Source organism: Sturnus vulgaris, chromosome 12 (genome assembly GCF_052056855.1).
Source record: "Sturnus vulgaris isolate bStuVul1 chromosome 12, bStuVul1.hap1, whole genome shotgun sequence".
NCBI lineage: Eukaryota > Metazoa > Chordata > Aves > Passeriformes > Sturnidae > Sturnus > Sturnus vulgaris.
The window spans coordinates 15,618,764-15,640,235 of record NC_142254.1 but is presented as its reverse complement, the minus strand read 5'-3'; the positions used below and the strand labels follow the sequence as shown (position 1 = coordinate 15,640,235).

The 21,472-nt window shown below is 36.7% G+C and overlaps 1 protein-coding gene across 2 annotated transcripts in view; it reads right to left on the bottom strand.

Moving 5' to 3' along the window:
- The window catches only part of WWOX (WW domain containing oxidoreductase), a 475,749-nt gene that overhangs the window by 435,225 nt on the left and 19,052 nt on the right, over positions 1-21,472 (bottom strand). For both annotated transcript variants that reach the window (XM_088172060.1, XM_014889031.2), the window contains exon 5: positions 17,392-17,498. In XM_088172060.1, the coding sequence (XP_088028186.1) occupies positions 17,392-17,498 (107 nt within the window). The remainder of the gene's footprint in view (positions 1-17,391; positions 17,499-21,472) is intronic.

Sequence of the window (21,472 nt, the reverse complement as noted above, 5' to 3'; positions counted from 1 at the left end):
TAATCCCTTTCTTTTTTCACTGGAATAATCATCTTTCTCCAAGAGCAAATAACCTGTATTGCTTCTCTAACTGCTCTCTGTGTATGATGTTCAAACTGCTGCTACATGGTAATGTCAGTAAAATATTGTAAAACTGCTGCTGGAAATCAGCTTTCTGAACTCCCAGCTCACTTCAAATGACTCAAGGGGCAATCGTGTTGCCCTGAGGTTTTTCCACGTTTTCGCACACCTTGCTAAGTTTCAATCATCACTAACTATCAAAAATTCATATTGAGTCTAATGGGTCTAAAACCAACCAGATCTGAAGCTTCTAAAGAGCCTCAGGAATTGTCAGTGTCAACTCCCTTTGAGGTGCCTAAGGAATCAAACAATCTCCTTAACAATAAAGGAAAAATAAAAACAGAGATATAAACTTATGATGTCAGCGTCTCAAACCAAAGGAAAACATAACAAAACTGGCTGTAAAAATAGGAACGAAAAGAAGAGTGGTAATGTAGGAGTTAAAAAAACCTACACAAATGATAAAGTATATATTATGGCTTCTCATTTCAGGCATGATACCACAAATCTTAATCATGCAAAGAACTGCTTTGTTTCCTCATCAAAAGATAGGGAACTAGAGGGAAGTTTTAGCTCATTTAACTCATTGTTAATGACGGTGCAGGAATTCTTTCATCAAAATAATTTAAAGTAATATATTCATTCCTTTATATCTAATTAAAAATATCCTGGAGGGTGAATCCAGATAATCTCACAGTCACCTTGGTAAAGATGGGTTAGGTGAGGTCTCAAAATGCAAACCCCACGGGCTGCTGATACAGGACGGAGAAAGTGCTAAAATCTGCATCAAATCACCACCAACACCAGCTCTGCTAAGAGGGTTCTTTTTAACAGTGGGGGACTTAGGGATAGGCATAAAGATAGAAATCACAATTATTCATATTCCCTGACCATATCACTCTTCTAGAAGCTGGCATGAAAAGAGAATGAAAGAAAAATCACAGGTAATTCCAGTGTCATTTGGCACAGGAAGAAAAATAAATCCACTCCAACTCCATATAGGACTCCATGAGTCCAATCTAGTGACTGAAGGACTGAACTGGGCATGATCTGAACCAGACCAAAGGCATGGCTGAACTTCTTGAAATGCAATGTTGATTCCTAAGCTTTTCCATACCAAATTGGACCTTTAACAAACTGGCACCAGGAAGAGAAGAGCTAATGCTTAAATAAAGCAGAAGTCACAGAGAAAAAAAAGCCAATTAAACAGTGAATTCATTAATTTCTCAAACAAATTAAATACAACAGAACATATTTACTTTATGTTAAGAAGAAAAAAAGTAGCAATCCTGAAAAATCATTCTGCAGATGGCAAAGTTTTCACTACTTTCTTACAAACAGAACTGAACTTTTTTGGTAACAAACTTCTTAAGACTTATAGACACCAGATTTATACAACTGAACACATGCAAGTAGTTTGACTAGTTTATAATACAGATGTGCATTCTGATATGGTTGCATGGCTTTAATTTCCAGGTGTTTGTGGATGCCTGTCAGGAAATCTCTAGAACCATGTTTATTTTGGCCAATGACGACCATTTTGGCAGGATAACCACTGTCCTGATGGCTCTATTAATTAAGTTCAGATGCACTATGAAATAATACTCTTACAAGTAGGTTATGGTTCCTGGATAGATCCAGGATGGATCCTGGTTGCGGACCAGGATCACTAGCAGGAATATTATTTTTCAGAGTATTACAGTCTCATCAGTTTTCCATCAATGAAACTCACCCTTTTACATCAGAAACAACATGCTCTCATTTACAAACTAAACTAAAGGAAGGATTTGAAATCAAGATTGAAATCATCATCATCATCATCAGATTTACCCTAAGACATAGATCACAAAATAGTACACAAAAGTGTCAAATAAAATGCTTGGTTACTAAACCTTATGGAAAAGATAATATTAGATATCTTAAATTGATATCTTAAATTTTCACCTGGTTTACATTCTACAGCACTATCAAAAATTTTATGTTCTAATAGAACTGTTACTCCATTTTTTTCCTCCAGCACCTCCAGAGCTTTAATCAAGGCAGCTGAAATGTTCCTAAAGGCTACAACATTCACCTCACTGCTTCCTCCTTCAGAAAGTTTATCTGCTGTGCCTATTGCCTGTCCTGCATATTGTCCACTGTTTTATGGATTAAATCCACAGTCTTCTGAAAAAACCCCAATTGCTTTTCCCTGGCATAAGTCAGGCACAATCTCATAAGTACAACACAGTTTGATGCATCACGGATATAAAACACAGCTACTACATTTCAAAGGCTTTTATTTCTTTTTATTTCCAACTGATATCAACCAACCACTGCACCTACCCATGGGCATCATTTTCTGCTTCTGAGAGAAGCAATAAAGATATAAATAACAGATTTTTAGAATTTGTACTACAAAACTGACCACAGGACATTTCTCCTTGCACATGACCATTTTTCCTGACACAGATCTAGAAAGCAGGCCCAGGAGCAGTTATATGTATTATAAAGTATTGCTATACATATATCATTCTTCAATCTTTATACATTTTTAAAGGTAAATGAAAAGGTAAATGAGAATTTATGTACTTCTGTACTAGAAATATATCAAGAGAAAGCTGGGATAAAATGAGGGTTATCAAAAAAAAAGCAATTTTCAACAATTTATGAAAGTTACAAACCAATTCTTGGTTTTCCAACTATATTCAAAACAAAAACTGTGGCCAGTATCAAGTAAGTGTTTTGACCTTCTAATCTGTCCTTTTCCCATGTGCTGCCTGTTCCACCCTCCTCCACTCCTTTCAGCTCCAGACATTATTCCTTGCCCACATTCCTAATTGCAGATGCCTCATTCCCATCCCATTTGGGGAGACACAGCCCCAGTATTTGCCTTGACTTGTGCTGTCCCACTGGCCCAGAGGCTGAGACTTGGACTAGGGACAGGAAAACATGAGGAAGTGTCCTTGAGCAAAGAAGAGATGCTTCTTTCACATTTAGTAGGTAGATCTGTTAAAGTCTTACAATCAATTACCTAAGTTATAGCAAGAAACCCAGAAGTCAATACAACTTATATTGGAATAATGATTAAAAATATTCTCATTTTATCCTTCATATCTTCTCTCTATAAAATATACTGTTTCAGTTCATTATTAAATCTGAAATGACTTGTTTCACAATAAAGCATCTCGGGAACCCTAACAGGGTTTTATGTTTGTCTATTTGCTTAAGGTAGTGCATAACAGATATCCCATTGCAATAAAACTAAAAAATAAATTTAAATAAATAAATTTAAAAAAACCCACACAAAAAGCAAGAACTAAATTTGAAGATATAAAGAACCTTAAGCAGATTTAAAATTTAAAGGTATTTTGAGAGGGGGGAAGTTACACAAAGTTTGGCTACTCTTAATTCTGGTATTGTAACACTAAATTCACTGTGTAAGTATAAACCAGCACTCAACAGAGTGCCTTACCCACCAGCTGACTTCTGGATCATTCAGAGAAAGAACAAGTCCAAGTTTCTGGCCAGGATCACTATCAGGAATATGACTTTTCACAGTGTTAGTGTTTTACTTTATTACTGTTCCATTCCATGAGACTCTCCCTCTCCAAACAGAGACGAGCTGCTCATTCGCAAAGTGAGATTCACCGAGTTAAAAAATTAAGTTGTACAGATCAGAAATGTAATCATGGGAGACAAGCTCTGAGAGTTTTTCAATCACTGTGGGGCTGCATCAATTTAAAGTCATGTTACATTAAAGAGAAAAACGTCTGGGAAAGTCTCCCAGTTGTCACTTTAGATTAGATTTGTTGTTGTTATCAGACTGTGCATTTTGTAGGCTTTTTTACATTTTAAAGATATTGCCTCATGCAGCTACACAGTGCATAAAGAAACAGGAAACATATCATTTTTTTAATCAGATTGCCTGGAGATGAGGAATTTGCACCAATTAACTGGTAGTCTAATAAAAAAAAAATAGGAAATATGCATGCACATCTTCTTGAAGCTTATTAACATTTAAACTTTAACTACCTTAGAGTCACAGGGAAGCCACCCAACTTAACCTTGCTCCACAGAAAGAAAGTTTCCATTCTTCCAACAATAAAACAGAAGCCATTGTGGAGACCCCATGTTCCTGGCCATCTCAATTGCATTTTTTTGTAAATTTCCAAGTACATTAATGGATTTATCCATGTATCCCACATTAAATCTGCTACAATAGTTCTCAGAATCAGGCTCTCAGACAACTTCCCACTACACAGACAATACAGGATTTACCTACATAAAAATAAAATTGAAGAATTTTAGTTTATTTCTGCACAATTTCAAGCTGACCTCTGATATATGGGATTTACCAGAGCTTTGGAGAATTATCTTAATTACTCTGATTGTCAAGGTGTCATGTAAAGGGTTCTTGAACATTACCATTTGTATCCACAGTGTCAAACACTGTCTCAGACAAGTGCAGCAAAGTCACTCAATATGTTGCTCTACGTTAGTGTTTCAAGCAAATATTCAAAGTAATATTCATGCAACACAATGATTTTAACTTGAGTTGCAATACAAGCATTTTAGCTATTAAAATTATACCTTCTAATATGAATTGGGGGGGTTAAGTGTAGTATTTCAGTAATTGCAATTTTCTAAAGATACAGTTAGTAGCACACTAGTCTAAATTGAAATATTTACAGGATGCTCTTTAAGTCAAATGCACACCTTTGATCTAGACCCTAACTTTTTGATATCAAAGGCAAAATACCAGGGTGTTCAGAACATGTAATATCTCCCTTCTTGCAATTTCTCACGTGGTGAAAAATATTCCAAGACTTTACTAAGGGGAAACCACTAGAAAAATTTGGAAAATGCAACAGTAAGTTGACAGCATGTAAGCATCATCCATTCTGACTTGAGCACCAACAGCCTACCAGGGAGAGCAGCTACAGGATTAAATCTGTTTAAATACCTCTGACCTCCCCAAACAGCTGCCAGCTCTGCACAAAGTTTGTCTGTAGAAGCTCAGATTAATGAAGCAAAGCCAGGTACTTACAAATAGTGGATTTTGCTCTTTTATTTTGGTTTTGGAGTCACAAGACTTTCACCAGTTTGGTGAGATTTCAGTACCATGGGGAAATGAGGTCTTTTGAAGCCATTAATGTTTTCATACTAATGAAGACTCTTCTTTTATACAAATGGAAACTCTCTTCTACTGCATACATTTAAGTGTTGAAAAAAAGCCACTCCCAGTTTCCTCAGATGCTATAGAGGCACCAAGACTAAACCCAACCTATGAAAGACCTTTCTGCTCCAAGAGAAGACAATGTATGGAATTTTTAAGCTTTACAACTTCCTTGAGACCTACCACATTTATGGAAATCACCATGGACTGACATGTAAAAATTATTAACAAGTTTCAGACTTGCTTTGCTTTTTCTGAAGGTGAACTTTAAGCCCTTTAAGGAACACCAAAAGGAAGAATTTTATCCCAAAGTATGACAACTGTAACAAGCTATGTCTTAGAATAGTACATCTTTAATCTAACACCACAGTCCTAAATCTGTTCTGGTTCTACAAATGCCTCTAGTTATTTCCTTTTTATCAGTGAAGAAAATGAAATAAAAAGTATTTCATACTTAACACCAAACAGACCAAGTTACCCCAGAAGATGTGCTTAAATAATTTAGCTGTTAAAAAGAATCTTTAACTATAAATGTACTAAATTCCAGTGCAAAAGATTAACTACAAAAGAAATTAACACTGCCTTAGGAAAACGAGATAACATTTTTCTAAAGCATTTCTAAAGCTTTTTGATATGCTATTTTTTAGAATTATATCTGGAGAGAGCTAATATTTTTAAATGAGACTTTCAGAGCTGCTCAAATTGTAAAGTACCATTTGTGCGAGTCCAAGTTCTGAGGAACGTGGCTTTCTCCCATAAAGAAAAATCAATACCCAGTTTTTACCCACTAAAAGAATGAATACCCAGCAATCAGAATTTGATATTCAAATAATATTCACCTAAAAGAAATGTTGTTCCTGCTTCCATCAACAACTTTGTCACAATATATCAAAGCAAAATAACATTTTCTCCCCTCAACGGCTTAGAAGTTTCCAGGGCTTTATCATCAGTCGAAGCAGTCTGTTTGCATTCTCCAATACAAACTGACAATCTAGTGATACAGTACATTAAAAATTCTCTATAGTATTGACTGCCTGAAGCTGATGCTCCCTTGCTAAATGCAGTGCAGTTCAATTAACAGCTCTTCAATATACAATTTAATTTTTCTTTCATCTTGATCCACAGCCGAGCTTGAAATGAGGAATGTTGGAATAGATGTACTTTAAATATTGAAGCAAGTCTTTATAAATAAATCTATCAAACTTGTAATGATTTCTGTCATAACAGGACCAAACAGATGAACCTGAATGTCTGTGACTTTCAGGTTTGTGCATTGTTGTTCTCAGCTTTATTCCCTCAGTGAATTCCTGGTGTGGGGGAAGGCTCCAAAAACTCCCCCAAAGGAGTGGAAGAGCTTTTCCCTTACTGCACCACTCTTCGAACTTAAAGGAACAGATTTCTGCTGATGCTTTATAAAGTCTTTTGCCTGTAAAAATCCAACTTATCACTTATGTCACAACAGCCATCTTAAGGAGTTTTAATACTTCTCTGGTTATTTAAGAAGGTCATCAAACAGAGAAGTACGTGGCACCAGTTTCCATTACGAAATCTGCACTCAACTGAGAGACAACCAATCCTGAACGGGAAAATAAATATTTAATGCATAAATACTACCCTGGATACCATTTTCCCTCCTGCAGTGTGAATGTACATAGTACACTTCAACTTTTCTCTAGGTAGTCACGTCATTTCAGAGGAAAATGTAAGGTTAATTTAACCAGGACAGAACGAAATATTTCATTTCAAAGTTGCTCTAAGTGGGACAGTGCTGAAGGAAGCTATTAATATCTCTTACAGCATGCATGCTCAAGGAAACACCGTGGATCAGCTCATTTCTCACAGGTACACTCCACAGCTTTCCAAGTGGGAGGATTTCCTAGCGTCCATCAGAGGGGCAAACACTCCTCTTTTCAGCTAGAGGCATTTTCTACCCTTTAAACACATTCCCAGAAACAAACCTGGCAACACCACTGCCCGAGACAGCAGAGAAGCACTAAGGGCATGGAGGGCTCCCAACCTGCACGAGATGAGCTGTGAAGCCAGAGAGGCTTTGGAAGGAAAACATAAACAGCATTGCAAGAACAGAAATCAATTTCGGATGAGCTCAGTCAAATGTCCTTAATTCATACTTAAGTGCATATGTAATACACAGGTTGACCTTGTTGGTGCCCATATTTATAATGGTATTAGCTGAGATGGTAGGATTTTATTCTTAAATGTTGTGTTTCTTTCTTCTTCATGTATTTTTAATCATCTTATCTAGATTATCACTTTGAATGCTGAAAAAATCTTTATAAAACTAACCAGTCTCATTATTATCACCATTTCCTTTTTCCTTTTATTTCTAGTCCCACATTTTTTAAAAGTATCTCAGTACTGTATTTAAATTGTCACTGAAATAACATTCAGCATTTACAGCAATTAAGTCATCATTACTGTGAATAACTACACTAATTGGGATGCTCTACAAACCTGCAACACTGCAGAATTAAAAATAAACATAACAAAGATACAATTTACAATTAATCTATACTTACAATTAAAGTTAGTTTCAAGATTTATTTCATTCTATTATTTTTTATTAGCTACAGCAGACAGTAAATGGGGTGTACTATGTTCTGCTTTGCAAACACCTAGATTATAAAACATAATTACACAAATTAATTAGGAATGAGTACATACATTCATGTCTTTGTTTGTAGCTATAACATGTTAAACATGACTATATTAATGAGCAGTTCCTAAAATTTATAAGCTGGTATAACTGAGGAAAATATTAAAGCTCCCTGACCATAAATGTCACAGAAAGGGTCACCCCCACATCAGATCTCCTGATGTGCAGTTTTGCAGCTGCAGGGAGTGTGCAGGTCCTTCTCCTACAGCAGAGTAACAACTCTTGAGAACTCCCAGCACCCAGAGCAGAATACAATGCAGACTGAAATCTTCCCTGAACTGGGGTTTTGTGCTTTCTTTCCCACCTACTCTCAAGGGTTCTCTAATGTCTAAGAGCCTGAAGTCCCTACAGCTCTGCCCACTGACTGCAAAGTTGCTTCAAAGCCTATTTTGCCTGCCTCCAGTAAAAACAAAGTAATAAAAACTGCCCCAAATACTCATTTTGCTGCATTAATCTCACACTTTTATTTGATAAGCAAAGTTTCTTGTTGAAGTTAATACTCTGTCTCAGTGGCCCCAAATGAAATATGGGAAAGAACAAGTTTAGCACACCACCTCCAAAGGTGATTATTAAGATAAAAGGGAATTAAATGATGAGGAGAAATAAGAAAGGACAGTAAATTAAACAAAAAGCATGATACTTTGGCTTTATAGTAATAAATGGTTTACAAATATAATTGACAAGCACATCAATTATCAGTACCTTTTAAGCACTCTACTCAGCAAGTCTGTTTTCAAGACATCTCCTGCATTCCCGTTGAACTCCAGCTATGCTTGTTTTATGTCACTTAAGCTGCTCTGTAGTCATATAAGCCTGATAATTATCTTCAGTTTTATAAGCTATTGTGGATCATGAAACAAGTCAGTGCTTCTTTTGATGCCCTCACATTAGTCCCTTGTCACTGTTAAAACTGCAAGTGAACCTGCAATCACTTTTTATTCTTTTTTTTCCTTCTTTTTAATGCATAACAATTCTGCAGTTGTACTACACCATCATGGAGTCACTATTTTCCTGCTCTACTATATTTAGTGTTACAGTAGGACCTTAAGATGTTTGGGTTTATCATCAAGAATCCTTTAAACATTATCACACTGTCACAGCACTGCAGACCCACAAGAAGAAAGAAAATAATCTCTCTACCTTTTTCTTCCCCACACTGAGCTCAACCAAAATATATGTCTGTACTTCAAAAAATTCATTTACCATATTGATAGACTGCTTACAAGCTTTAGAAAACAAATCTTAAAGAACTGATTCTTCACATTGCAGGCTCTATGACCCATCAAATCAAATTCTTTGGGATCTGGAAACATTTATAAGTCTAAAACCACAAATGTAGAGTCACTTCTTTGGTTTTAATTTCTGGGCAATTATTAGGGTAAAGGCCCATTTTAGAATTGTGACAGAGAAAACCAAGATGAGAACACAACACATATCAGTTTAGCAACAAGTGTGCACTGCACTTAACAAGACTGTTTTGTTTTGAAGCATTTTGTTTGTTCAATGTGTTGGAAGAGCTACAATTATTGCCCACTAACATTGCTTGCAATACCAACAGAGAGTCCATCCTGTTCACTTCTGCTGATGAAATAAACTAATAAAGTTGAGGGATTAATGTGAAAAAAATAATTACATGTAAATGCGCAAGATCCTGAACATAAAATCATGATTTTTTTTTATTGTTTACTTTTTATAAAATTAAAGCAAAGAACGAATCTGGCGACAAAAATGACCCGCCAGATTTTACCACGACTCCCACAAAAAAAAAAAAAAAAAATGATCAGAGTGCACATTAAATCATTAGCGAGACACAAGGCTGCCTGTTTAGTTTTAACATGCAGAGAATGAAACTCATTGCAGAGGCAGGAGGGGAGCAGTGCTATAATTACAAGGCAGTGCTGTGCAGCCCAGTTAATGCTGTGCTTTGACAGTGCAAGGCTATTCCTGCTCCCCCGAGCCCTGCTGGAGACAGGGTTCACTCTAATTGGGTCCAAAGCACAACCCATCACCAGCAGCTCCTCCAGCCCAGGAATGGTAATTTCCACACGACTGTAAATAGTGTTTGCAAACAATACAAACACGGTAATAAGAGGCTAGGTGGGTAATTAATGTGGTTACAAAGCAGCTTATTTGCATTTTTATTTAAAACTGCCTTCTTTAAAAAGCTGCTCAGATTTCTTTTTGCAAGAGGAGCCTTGGTTAAGGAATAGAGCAGTAATTACTCTCTTTAGGGGTTCTTTTATACATCCTTTAGGGAATTAGAATGAAAAGATAAGCAGAATTATAAAGGGAATCATGTAAAATATGAAATGCACTATAAACACTTAGTACTGTATTTACCATAAGCTAAGCTTGTCTTCTTCATTAATGGAATATATTACAAGCTTATGTTACAATCAGATTAATTGTGAAGATGGTTTAAAAAAAATATAGATCCAGACACTTTAATTCCTCCTCTCCCAGAACTGACAGCTAGAAATCCAGTGACAGTAGAACTCACTCGATGTAGGAACTCATCTGTCTGGACTACAATAAATAAGTTTTCAATGTCAGCAACATTAAATAGTTTTATAAAACACATTCTGGGAGAGAAAGATTCAGGAAAAGACCAAACCCAAGTTCCACTAAATATATAAATCATCAGAGAAAATTCAAACTTTGTATCCTATAAGCTACACTCAAGTCAATGTACAAAGTCTACTTTTTTATACAAGTGCAGACATCTCCAGACAGGTTGGTGATATATTTGAGCACACAGTGTCTCCTAGTGACTTTTAATTGAAGACCAAGCATGAAGTGCAATTTTTAAAGGGGTTATCCTGAGGTCTGTTACTGTCTGGGAGGGAGGAGGGGGTCTTAAATTTTTTTTTTTTTTTTTGTTAAAAAGCTCAAACTGCATTTAAGTAGCATTATTATAAAGCTTTAGGCATGGTAGGGATTTTGCAACTCACATTTCCAGATTAAGAACAGCAGGGCTGTGCTAAAGAAACAAATTACCAAAAAGATCACTTCAACATTTCTATGTATAAAATTCTGCTGACTGCAGGAAAAAATTAAGGAATAGTAAAATACTGCAACTCCTTTCAAAATTACATTTTAGAATTTTTTTTAATACACGTGTAACAGATACTGGAAGGTGAAGAGAATTATGAGAGTAGAAGTAATTAAGTCAAGTCAAAGACAACTTTTTCTTTACTGGAGGAAATCATAGCAAATTGTCTTACTATGTTAAAAACATTGCAACCTCATGGCTGTGGGAGTGCTCAGTTTCTATCAGCTGTGCACAGCATTATGAATTCATACACACCTGGGTGGTTTGGGGTGTGAACTGATTTAGGGTTTGCTCCTGGATTTGGGCAAGGGTCAAGGTCTAAGGGTTAGCTCAGGTTTGGGGGTTGGGAGCTGTTAAAGGCAGCATCTCCCAAACCCTGTCCCTGCACCCTGTGAGGTGTTTCATCATAATAAATAATAAAACTCCATCAGTTGTATGAATCCACGCAGCACCAGTGCAGAGCTAACTGCAGATGAAGATGTAAGCATGAAACAGCTCAGCTGTAGCCACAACATCCACTCTCCAAGCAGCTGATATCAGTATTCAGGAGGATGCCCAACCCTGAAAGTTAGGGGCTTAACACATCTGCTGTATAATTCAGACTCTGTTTTACAGCGGTTTCATTACTAACCATAAAAACTGTAACAGTGGAACTGTATAAACAAACTGAACAGTGTTTTTACTGTAAAACATGAATGTAATGTAAATATTTGCCTTTCCTTTTTCTCAGCATCTGTAATGAAATCAAATTCATGCCATATGTTTATGGTGTACCAAAAAAAAAAAGATCTCAACAATCCATCCATGTAAATGTTGATTATACTGTTCCATGTTTTTAACTTCATGTGGGAGGACTTTTAAGCATCTGTATTGGGAAAATGGCTTTGCAGCACACATCACTCTCTCAAGGTTTCTCAGCTGAGCAGATTACTCAGAGAAACTTACTGAATTCTTAAACATTATGGCCAAAATCTGGTCATGAGTTGCTGCTAGCAACAGGACTGGGTAATGTTTATACTGTCAATTCTCCACGAGTAATATACGGTCTGATTGCATCGCAATTAGTTAATTAAAAGATCCCTTCATTACAGAAAAATCTGGATCACACTCTTAAGAATCAAAAAAAGGCCTTATACTCAGCAGAGGCAATAATTCTTTATTTGGAGTGTCCGCAGCTGCAAGTGAGAGAAGTTGATGCAGATTTTTTTTTATTGCTTTACCAGTTCATTTAAAGCAAAATACTGCCCCTTCCTGCAAGGCCTTTTCCCTACAGCAAAGCTTGGATAACTACCTTCAACTTGATTCTTCAGCATGGGCACTGCTCAAGCACTGGAAAATGAAATATGTCCATATATTGCAGGCCTTTCTAACTGTAAATTACACTGTGATGGCATGTGAGCCAGCAATACATGGTTTAGGATATCCTGCTGTGAAACAAGACATTTCTTTATTACAAAATAATAACATAATATTGGAAGTAATATTCTCACAGAAATTCATGTGCTTTACTTGTAGGACATTCTGAAATATTTCCTATTTTGAGGATTATTTTTAAGAGCTTTTATTTAGCACCACTTTGAAACCCTTTGATTCTGTACTAGCAGACTGTGGTTCCAGTCAGTATTTACTACATCTCCAAAGCCACCTTCTAGGCAGTCTTCAGCTTTTCCCATGAATGAAAACCTGTTACTAACTATGAGGAGGTTTACAAAAAAATTCTAAACCAAGGACAGCAGTGGAGACAAAACACAACATGGGAACACAGAGCCCCTTCCTCGAGGGGGAAGCACACACAGTGACCAGATGAAAACTGTTGCCCACGGTCTGGTAAATGTGCCCAGTTTGCTTCTCTTTCTGCACTTTACAGGATCACAATTGGAATACAAAGACTCACTTATCAGGTTTTAATTTTATTCAGTTACTTAATCAGCAAGAATATAAATCACTCCTTCGGTGAAGAATACTTCAGGGGAAAGGAATACAGCAAGGAGTCACGTTTGTTTGGTTGATTTTCTTCACAGCTTTTCTCTCTTCTCTTGTCACAGCTCTACCTTGTGAGTGTCTACTTAAACAGCAAATCCAAATGATCTTTTTACAGTTTAATCTTATCTTTAATGTAGCTGTAGGTTTAACACTGAGGAATAATTACCAAAGAAACATTATACTTTTTATGAAATATTAAACTTACAATTTATCTTTTAATATCTTCTTCAAAGACTATTTGACAGGAATAAATAAATGAGAGGTTCTTGGCAAGAAAAGCTGTGATTTATGAAATATTTTATTCATTCATACTCTTAAGTATTTTCTTGAGAATACCACTAACATCTGGAGCTACGCAGTCTTATCCAAACATTCTGCTCATACTCAATTAGAAAATTATATCAATAATAATGTAAAATAAATTACCTAGCCTCTCTTCCTGGAGCATAGATTTCCATGTTCGTCAGAGCAACTATGTGTACAAACAGCACTGGAGTGTTTTTCATTAAGCCTCAAAGTCAATTAAGCTACGAATTGGAACAATCATTCCTCCTTTGCAAAGTATTGATATTTTTCTTGGCTGCTTTCAGGCCTTTTCACTACTCAAGGAGAGATTTATGTTTGACAATTTCTTTCTGATTAAAATGAATCATAACTCTAGAATTCTAATTTCCTCTTTCCCGAGCAAGAAATTATCAAACAGTTTTAAATTGATATTGAACGTCACCGAGCATGAACACTCATTTTCGAGATATCAAATGTAAAGCTGTACTGATCTCTCTTTTTATCTGCTGCCTTTCCATATTTTCTCTTCCTTTTTCTGTCTATATATATGCATGTGTATAAACATTAGATTGCACCAATATAATCAACCATATCCCTCCATAAAAATTATATTTGATAGACCAGCCAGACCAATTACATTAAAACTTGTCACAATGCTTTACACAAGGCAATTACCCTTTATTTGCAATATTAGAAAAATTCTGCTGTGGTTTAGAAAGAAAATAACTGGAATACTGCAGGTTGCAAACAAATGTCTGTTAACCAAAGTAATTAGCAAGTTTATATGGGTAATCCCTACTCAAATGGCTCAAACTCCCTATAAAACAGCTCTTCAGGCATAAATTGTTACAAACAAAGTTCTCTAGATTTTTCTACAACAGCCAGTTAAGATCAGTTTGCATTTGTTTTCTAAACATAATGGCAGCTAATCTGAAAAAAATCTTATTTTCTCCCATTATTCCTGCTTTTTTCTCTAAATCTTAACAATTGGATTTTCCCAAGCCATTTAGCCGTCCCATTTTGTCTTTATAAACTTGATTTTCAGCTTTCACTACAAGCAAACTGAAACTGCATTTTTTGCCTAACAACTGATTTTGAAGTGCAAGTGTTTCTGCAGATCTGTGTCATTCCAGACAGGGATGTCACAAGCAGACTAAGGGACCAAGCTGGGTGGTTTTCCTTAGTACTGTGATTTTAGGTACAGAACTTTATTTTTAAATGCTGCATTACACTAGGTTTGATTTAGGTTTGGTTTATTTTGTTGTGGTTTGGTAGAGGTGGTGATTGGGGTTTTAAAAATTACAGTTTTTTTCATATATGTTTTCGGGTCTAGCTAGTGCATGCCATCAATTAGATAATTGTCTCAAAATTTGAGATATTAAGTTGTTTTGTTACACATTTTTAATTATTTGCTCTTCTTGCAAAGCATGTGGAACCATTTTGTATCAACAAAGAATAGAAAAAGAAATATTCTGTGTCCAAGATCTAAACCTTGAGTACCAAAAGATCTCTTTCTGGATTTCTGCCCCACAGAAATGCCAGCATAGGGTACACACTGCTTTTAGTTATATACATGTTCATATAGAAATATCAATTATATTCCAACACAGTAGTAAAACTCCACACTTAGTACAGGTAAACACACTGAACTCCATTTGGCAACAGTTTGGGTTGGTTTTTTGGTTTTTTTACAAGAGCATATTTCATGCAAATTGAAAAGGTTGAGAACTCAGTTGAAGTGTAGGAATATATTTACTACATTTCTACTCCTCGAATTACTGGATGAACATTGTATTTAATAGTGCAGCTCAGAGACTTAAAGATTTACAAGAAAACATAAAACGAGCAGGTAGCACTATTGCTACTGAAAATACTGAGTACCATGAACATGAGGCTTTGTGAGGCTGCAACCTAAGCAGCTGTATTTTTCTTTGAATTGATTCCAAATTGAAAAGTAAATCAACTTCCTTTCAATAATTTTGCTTTCCCTAGGAACAGAGGAAAGAAAATTCTGTGCATGCTTTGAAGTTCTTTCTAGCAGAACGGTTGCAGCTACATATTGAGAATTCACCTGAATCAGATGCAGAGGTTGTTGATTTTTTTTAAACTCTTTCAAAAAGGATTTTCAATTAACAACTTCCTGTAGTTACACCTATAAGCTAAAAATTAATATTTTACATCGATATTTTAATATTAGAAGCAAATCAGTCAAATTAATCTTTGTCTCTTTGTTTTCAGTAACTGATTTTGGGGCGGGTTTTTGTGTTTGTTTTCCTCAAGATTGCTTACAATTTGATGTAAATTTTAAGCATCTTGTAATTCATCAACTAATTCTCTCCTGGTTACACACTCCAAGTAATTAAAGTTCAGTAATAACTTATTCTTTCTGCTCCAGCACCTGCATTTCATTTGTTTATTTTCCCAGAGTCATAAATCTGAGGGACTGTCAAAGTGCCATAATATTAGTGCAATAATCAAAGTTAATTAGTCCCTCTCAATAAACAACAACAAAGCCATTACCAAGATGCATTGAAGGTTTTCCAGCTACCAGTTTACAGATGAGACTCCTTTTCTGAACAATTAGAATTTGAAAACTGTTAGTAAATAAATGTAGTGTTTCTGAAGTAATTTGACCTTCAACGTTCTTCATTCAATTAACAACTCATTAACTTTTAGTGAGATAATACAGGTATTAAGACAAGTATTCTGATCTCCCATTGTCTTCAAAGTGCTCAGAGATATGGTTAGGATTAAGAAGGTAATGGGATATTTCTTAAAGAAAATATTTTCACCACTGCCCAATTTTAGTTAGATAAAACCCATATAAACAGCCATATTTAGCTGGACTGGGGCTATCAAATCCAAGCAGAATATCACCAAATCCAGTTCTACTGAAAGAGAACACACACTATGCTGGCCTCTGTTGGAATTTTCCTGGAATTCTAAGCTACTGAAATGTTTTAGGGTTTTTTAAATGTTTTCAAATTAAATTTTTAAAAAAGGAAAAAAAAGAGCTTTAATGGGATGAAAGCAGCAAGGAAGGCATTTTTCCCAACCAACCCTTTACTACAAATCATTCATATGATCTGGGCCAGAGAAAAAGGTCTAAATCCAAAGACTAATTCTTCATGAAACTTGTGGTGACAAAAATTAGCAATATTGAAAGCATCACTTATCTGGAAATGCACATAAATAAGCACCATTTGTTTTACATTAATAAATATTATAATTATCTTTAGACTACTTATATGTAAATATTAGTATTACTGAGTGCTCTCCCATGTCATCTGGGAGCAGTTGAAATACTTTGACAGATCAGAAAATTAAAGCAAAACACTCATCACTAATTTTAGCTGGAAAGAAATAAAAATCCAAGAATCTGATCCATTGGTCTCTTATTCATTTAAGTGTAGAGATGTCACCACATTCTCTCCTGGAAGTCAGCAGTCCCAGCAAGCTCAAACAAAAGTAGCTTGCAACCCTTGCTAGCAAATAGATGATTGTGGAAGGAATAAATTAGGACAGCTGAATAAATTTTAATAAGGGCCTCAGAAGGTCATTTTAAAAACTGGAGATCAGGAAAAGTTAGGAGTCAAAGAGCAACAAGGCAATAGATGGGACTGAAAATCTTGTGTTTGTGGGACAGAAATGGGAGAAAAATAAAAGAAAGTAGGAAGAAGCTAGTAGGAAAAACCACTGAGACAGGCTGGCAGCAGGGCTGCAGAGCCTAATGAACTCAGAGAGAAAAGGAGAAACATTCTTGTGTTTGAAAAGCACAAAATTGACCCTCTGAAATCTCTCACTGTAACCATGGGCAAAACAGTGGCTGCTCTGGAGGACTGTGTCCATCCTCCTTTGGATACTTATTCACTTCGGTTTTGGAATGTCCTTTTGTATAAACCAAACCTCAGTGGTTCTCCCAAACACTTTCTTTTCCCTTGCAAAGCATCCATAATAACATGGATAACAGCACACCTGCAGCCTTGCAGTCCCACACACTCACAAGGAATGAAAAACCTCTACCACCCATGCACCAGCGACTGAGCACGGTGTTACCAAATAAGACAAATTACTTTTTCCTGCAATTCTCACGTGGCAGTGCTCTGTTGGACTGCTGGCACAGAGGATTTCATGTCTCTGGAAGCACAGCTCCGTGCTGGGCACTGTGCAGGCACTCACCCACTCCCCCAGGATGCGCTGCACGGCGTCGTTGCCTCGTGCCAAACTTCTGCAGGCCAGGATAACACACGCCCCATGCAGGGCAAGGGACTTGGCAGTTTCAAAACCTAGGATAAAACATTGTCCTAGTCAGAATCAGATGCCAGTAGCAACACAGAGCTATAAAACTACCTGAAAACACGAGCCACACGTTTAAGCACGCTTAAGGCTACCTGCAGTCTGGTGACCTCACAGACACCTGGACTCAGCTTTTAAGAGCACACATAAAGAAACACAGACACCTCAATTTGATCAGGTCTTTTAGACAATAACTGTATGTATTTTGTGCAAAACAGGTTTGGCATCGTCAGAAACCAGATTTAACTTCTCTGCCTACTGGTGTCCTCAGCTGTTAGAAGGGCAGGATGGGATGTGTTCCTTCCTTGTTTGACTGTGAACAATGTACCACACAGAGAGACTGCAGAGCCACTGTGCCTGGCAACCTCACACTGGCAATGACAGAGCATCCAAAACTGAGCTCAGGGCTCTTTAGATGCACAGTTGGCCTCAGAGTCATCAATCTGAGGACCACCTGTGGCAGGGGGAACAAAATGTTGTTTCACTGTTCAATTCACTAATGAAAAGCCGTATAGAAGTTGGTCCAAAGTAAACTTCATTTAATTGGAAGAAATCTGTGAGAATTTACAACAGGAGATGAGGAGTTTGGGGAGAGCAGAATGCCCATGAAGTGCAGAGAACTGAGCCAGAACCTGGGTTTCTACCAGGAGTGAGCTACGAAATCTTTGTGATGCAGTTAATGGTATCACTGGGTGTCCATCTCCATGGAGAACTGTGCCAATGACAGGAATTGTCTTCTAGCTGAAAGAGGCAAAACAGCTTAAGGAGTACAATTAGAAAAGCCTAGACTATGAAAAGGAAGAATCAAACTGAAATGCCCAACAATTTGAGTATGTGAAGAATTCAAAGAGGCATTTGTTTTAGCTTTATGACATATAAAGCATGTTCATGATTTCCTGTTAAAAACTGTTTACCAAAAAGCCTATGAAGATGGGTTGTCTCACTTCCAAAACACCCTGCAGCAACAAAATCCAGTTACAGCACAAAACATAGTTTACATTATAGAAACAACAGACACCAAGACAAATTTATACAATTTTCTGCAATTATATATTTATGGTATTTAAGTCCAAGCAATTTTCCTGTATCTCCTTTAAAGCCATTCACTGCACCAAGTAACTTTAATTACCTGGATAATTCATTGCATGCACATGAATTAAGCTACAGCATATGCAAAGATTCCCCTTGTTCCTAATTCCACTTGAAGCATATTCAACTAGAATTTTTCATGTAACTAATGTAAGATGTACCATTAGCTAGCTGTTATGCTTCTTGTTTTGCACAAGAATACTTATTTTGACTAGCTGACTGTATTATTAAAAACTAGTTTGAATGCCTGGGAATAGTTTTGCTATTGTTAAACAAAGATTGAGAGCTGGTGGCCAGATTAATTAGCAAAGCGTGATGATGTTTTGCTAACTCTATCCCATGTCACACTGTGTAAAATAATAAACCGTGCAAAATAATAAATTCCATGCCATTCTCCCCTATAGTTAATAACTTGATACTCATTATAAACTAAGCAAGTTACATGCTGTGAGTTTAGTTCATTTTATGCTATCTCAAATCTTCCCTCCAAACTTGGAGATCAGTGCTAAGCACTCCTCTTTAGGATGTCCTTGCTCTTCTCTGAGCTTCAAAGAGTGATTCTTCACCCTTAGGCAGACATGTTCTGATCTTTATATTAAATTATGTGCTAAAAATCATTTGAATGCTGCCACAGGTGAAGTGCTGACATGTCTCCCCATCAGACATATTTTAAACTAATTCACAAACACTCCTGCACTTTATTTAGGACAGTTAGGTACACATGCAACTTCTAACTGGAACACCCAAAGGAGGGCTTTGGAAGCCCTTCAGCGTCCAAGTCTTTTTACAGCTTTAGCTCTCTGGTTCTTCTGCAACAATTGATGTATCTTTCCTCCCCTAGGATCAAAAAGCTGGGACAGGTGGGGAAGAACTTCTAGCAGGGTGGAAAACATTTCCTGTCACATTCACTGTGTTAAACTAAGTCTGTCAACAGCATTTGTTCTTCAGCAAATTGCAGCTATATTTTCAATATACAATAAATTTTAAAACCTCAGCCTAATACATGGATTGAGTAAACTATTTAAACGCTATACATAAAAATCTTACCTCTCTATAAAAACTACCATTGAATCACAATCCACACTGAATGTGGTTCATACACCAAAGTTAAACCACAAAGATCATAAACACCCAAACAGTAAATCCTTGGAAAAAACATCACAGCACGGTTACAAAGAAAGAGAATCCTAAGTAACTATGTAAGGGACAGGCACAATTAAGGAACCAGAGCAACCTTAATTCTACCCACAAAAGGACTTCAAAAGAAGCAAAGGTTTTCTTAATACTTCACTTAATCTGAGACTGCCACCACTTGGTGAGGGGACATTAACAGCAATGACATCAGTTTCTTTTCCATGAAACAAGTGATATTCTCCAGGGGTGAATCTTCCCTGTACCACAGCACTAGGCTATTGCAGAGCTATTTAAGCCAGGTAAAAGAGAGCACAGCCCACTGCCAACAAGTTATATACTACTTGTGGGGGTTTGAAAAGTAGGGAAAACTACACTAGAAAAACAACACAGAATTACACACTTGGGCATCAAGGACAACCAATTATAAGGAATAAAAGAGACTCTTCCCCCAAATGTGACAGGAGAATAACATACTTAATATCATCCACTTTGGAAAAGTAATCACTGCATTGTATGGAGTATTTAAATAAACTGTTCCGAGCAAATGTTTCATAAAACTAATTTCAAGCAATTGCCCTGGAAATCTCAAGTTTGTGCTGAGATCAACTACTCTTGCTGCTGGTGCTGTGGCTGAACAAGCTCTAATCCGACACTCAGAAGTGAAAATCCTCTTTAAGAATAAGACATACACGGGGATAAACATTATGGCACAGTTCTACATCACCAGCTAACCTAAAGGACTGGGAGCAGAACGAACAAGAGAGCTACAAGCACATGGGATTTGCTCGAGACATTTAAAACCCTTCAGCCCTTTCTTACAGCGTTTGTTCATAGAGACTCAGAAATTAGCACTCAATTTCATTCTTCATCTCCTACAATGATTGTTCAATACTCTCACATTCCTGGCTATCTGCAGTCGACTACTGCCACTGAATTTTGGTGCAGATTTTCAGCTAATGGTGTCAATTAAGAAGCAGTTAGCATCGCTCAATTAATGCCAGCTACACTGTGTCAACACACACCAGATGAGAACAGGGCTCTGTCCAATGGTGCAACCTCCTCTATAAAACAGACAAAGAGATTCACTGAGTGGAAAAGTATTTCAGTGATTTCTTGTTTAAACAGACAGCATACACTCCATCAATCACTGGGGGATATTTTGTAAAGAGAATTTGCACCAGGACTTTAAATATTTTAAAATATTCCTTTATTGCAAATATAAGGAGGTTTGAATACACAAGAAAAATTCAGAAACATTTCAGACAATAGCAAGTTTTCTTCAGTTTCTCTACCTTTGCCCAAATACTCCAGGATACCTTGGAGCTGTCCTTTACAACACATTTGAAATACAATGATGCCATCTTTCTTTGAACAGCTTAGTTCTCAGTGTAAAAGCCTACAGGGTTTGCTTGCAACAAACAGTCTTTAAAACTCAAAAGAGACTCTCATCCCAACTGCTGAATCTCGGGGACTCAAGAGAACTACATATAAACAAAATAGACACCTGTGTCCCAGAAATCACTGAGATTTCTTCAAACTTGGAAGACCTAAACACCAGTGAATCAGTTCATCTTATTCAACACTGCCTCAGAACAGGAGTAAAGAAGACTCAAATGTGCTACAGATAAAGGGGTAAAGAATTATTTTCAGGTTGAAATACTGCAACACTGAGGTGTGATTTAGAGAAGAATCTTCTGCAAGCAGGATGGATGCTGCCTGTGCTGGTGGGTCCAGAGTGCAA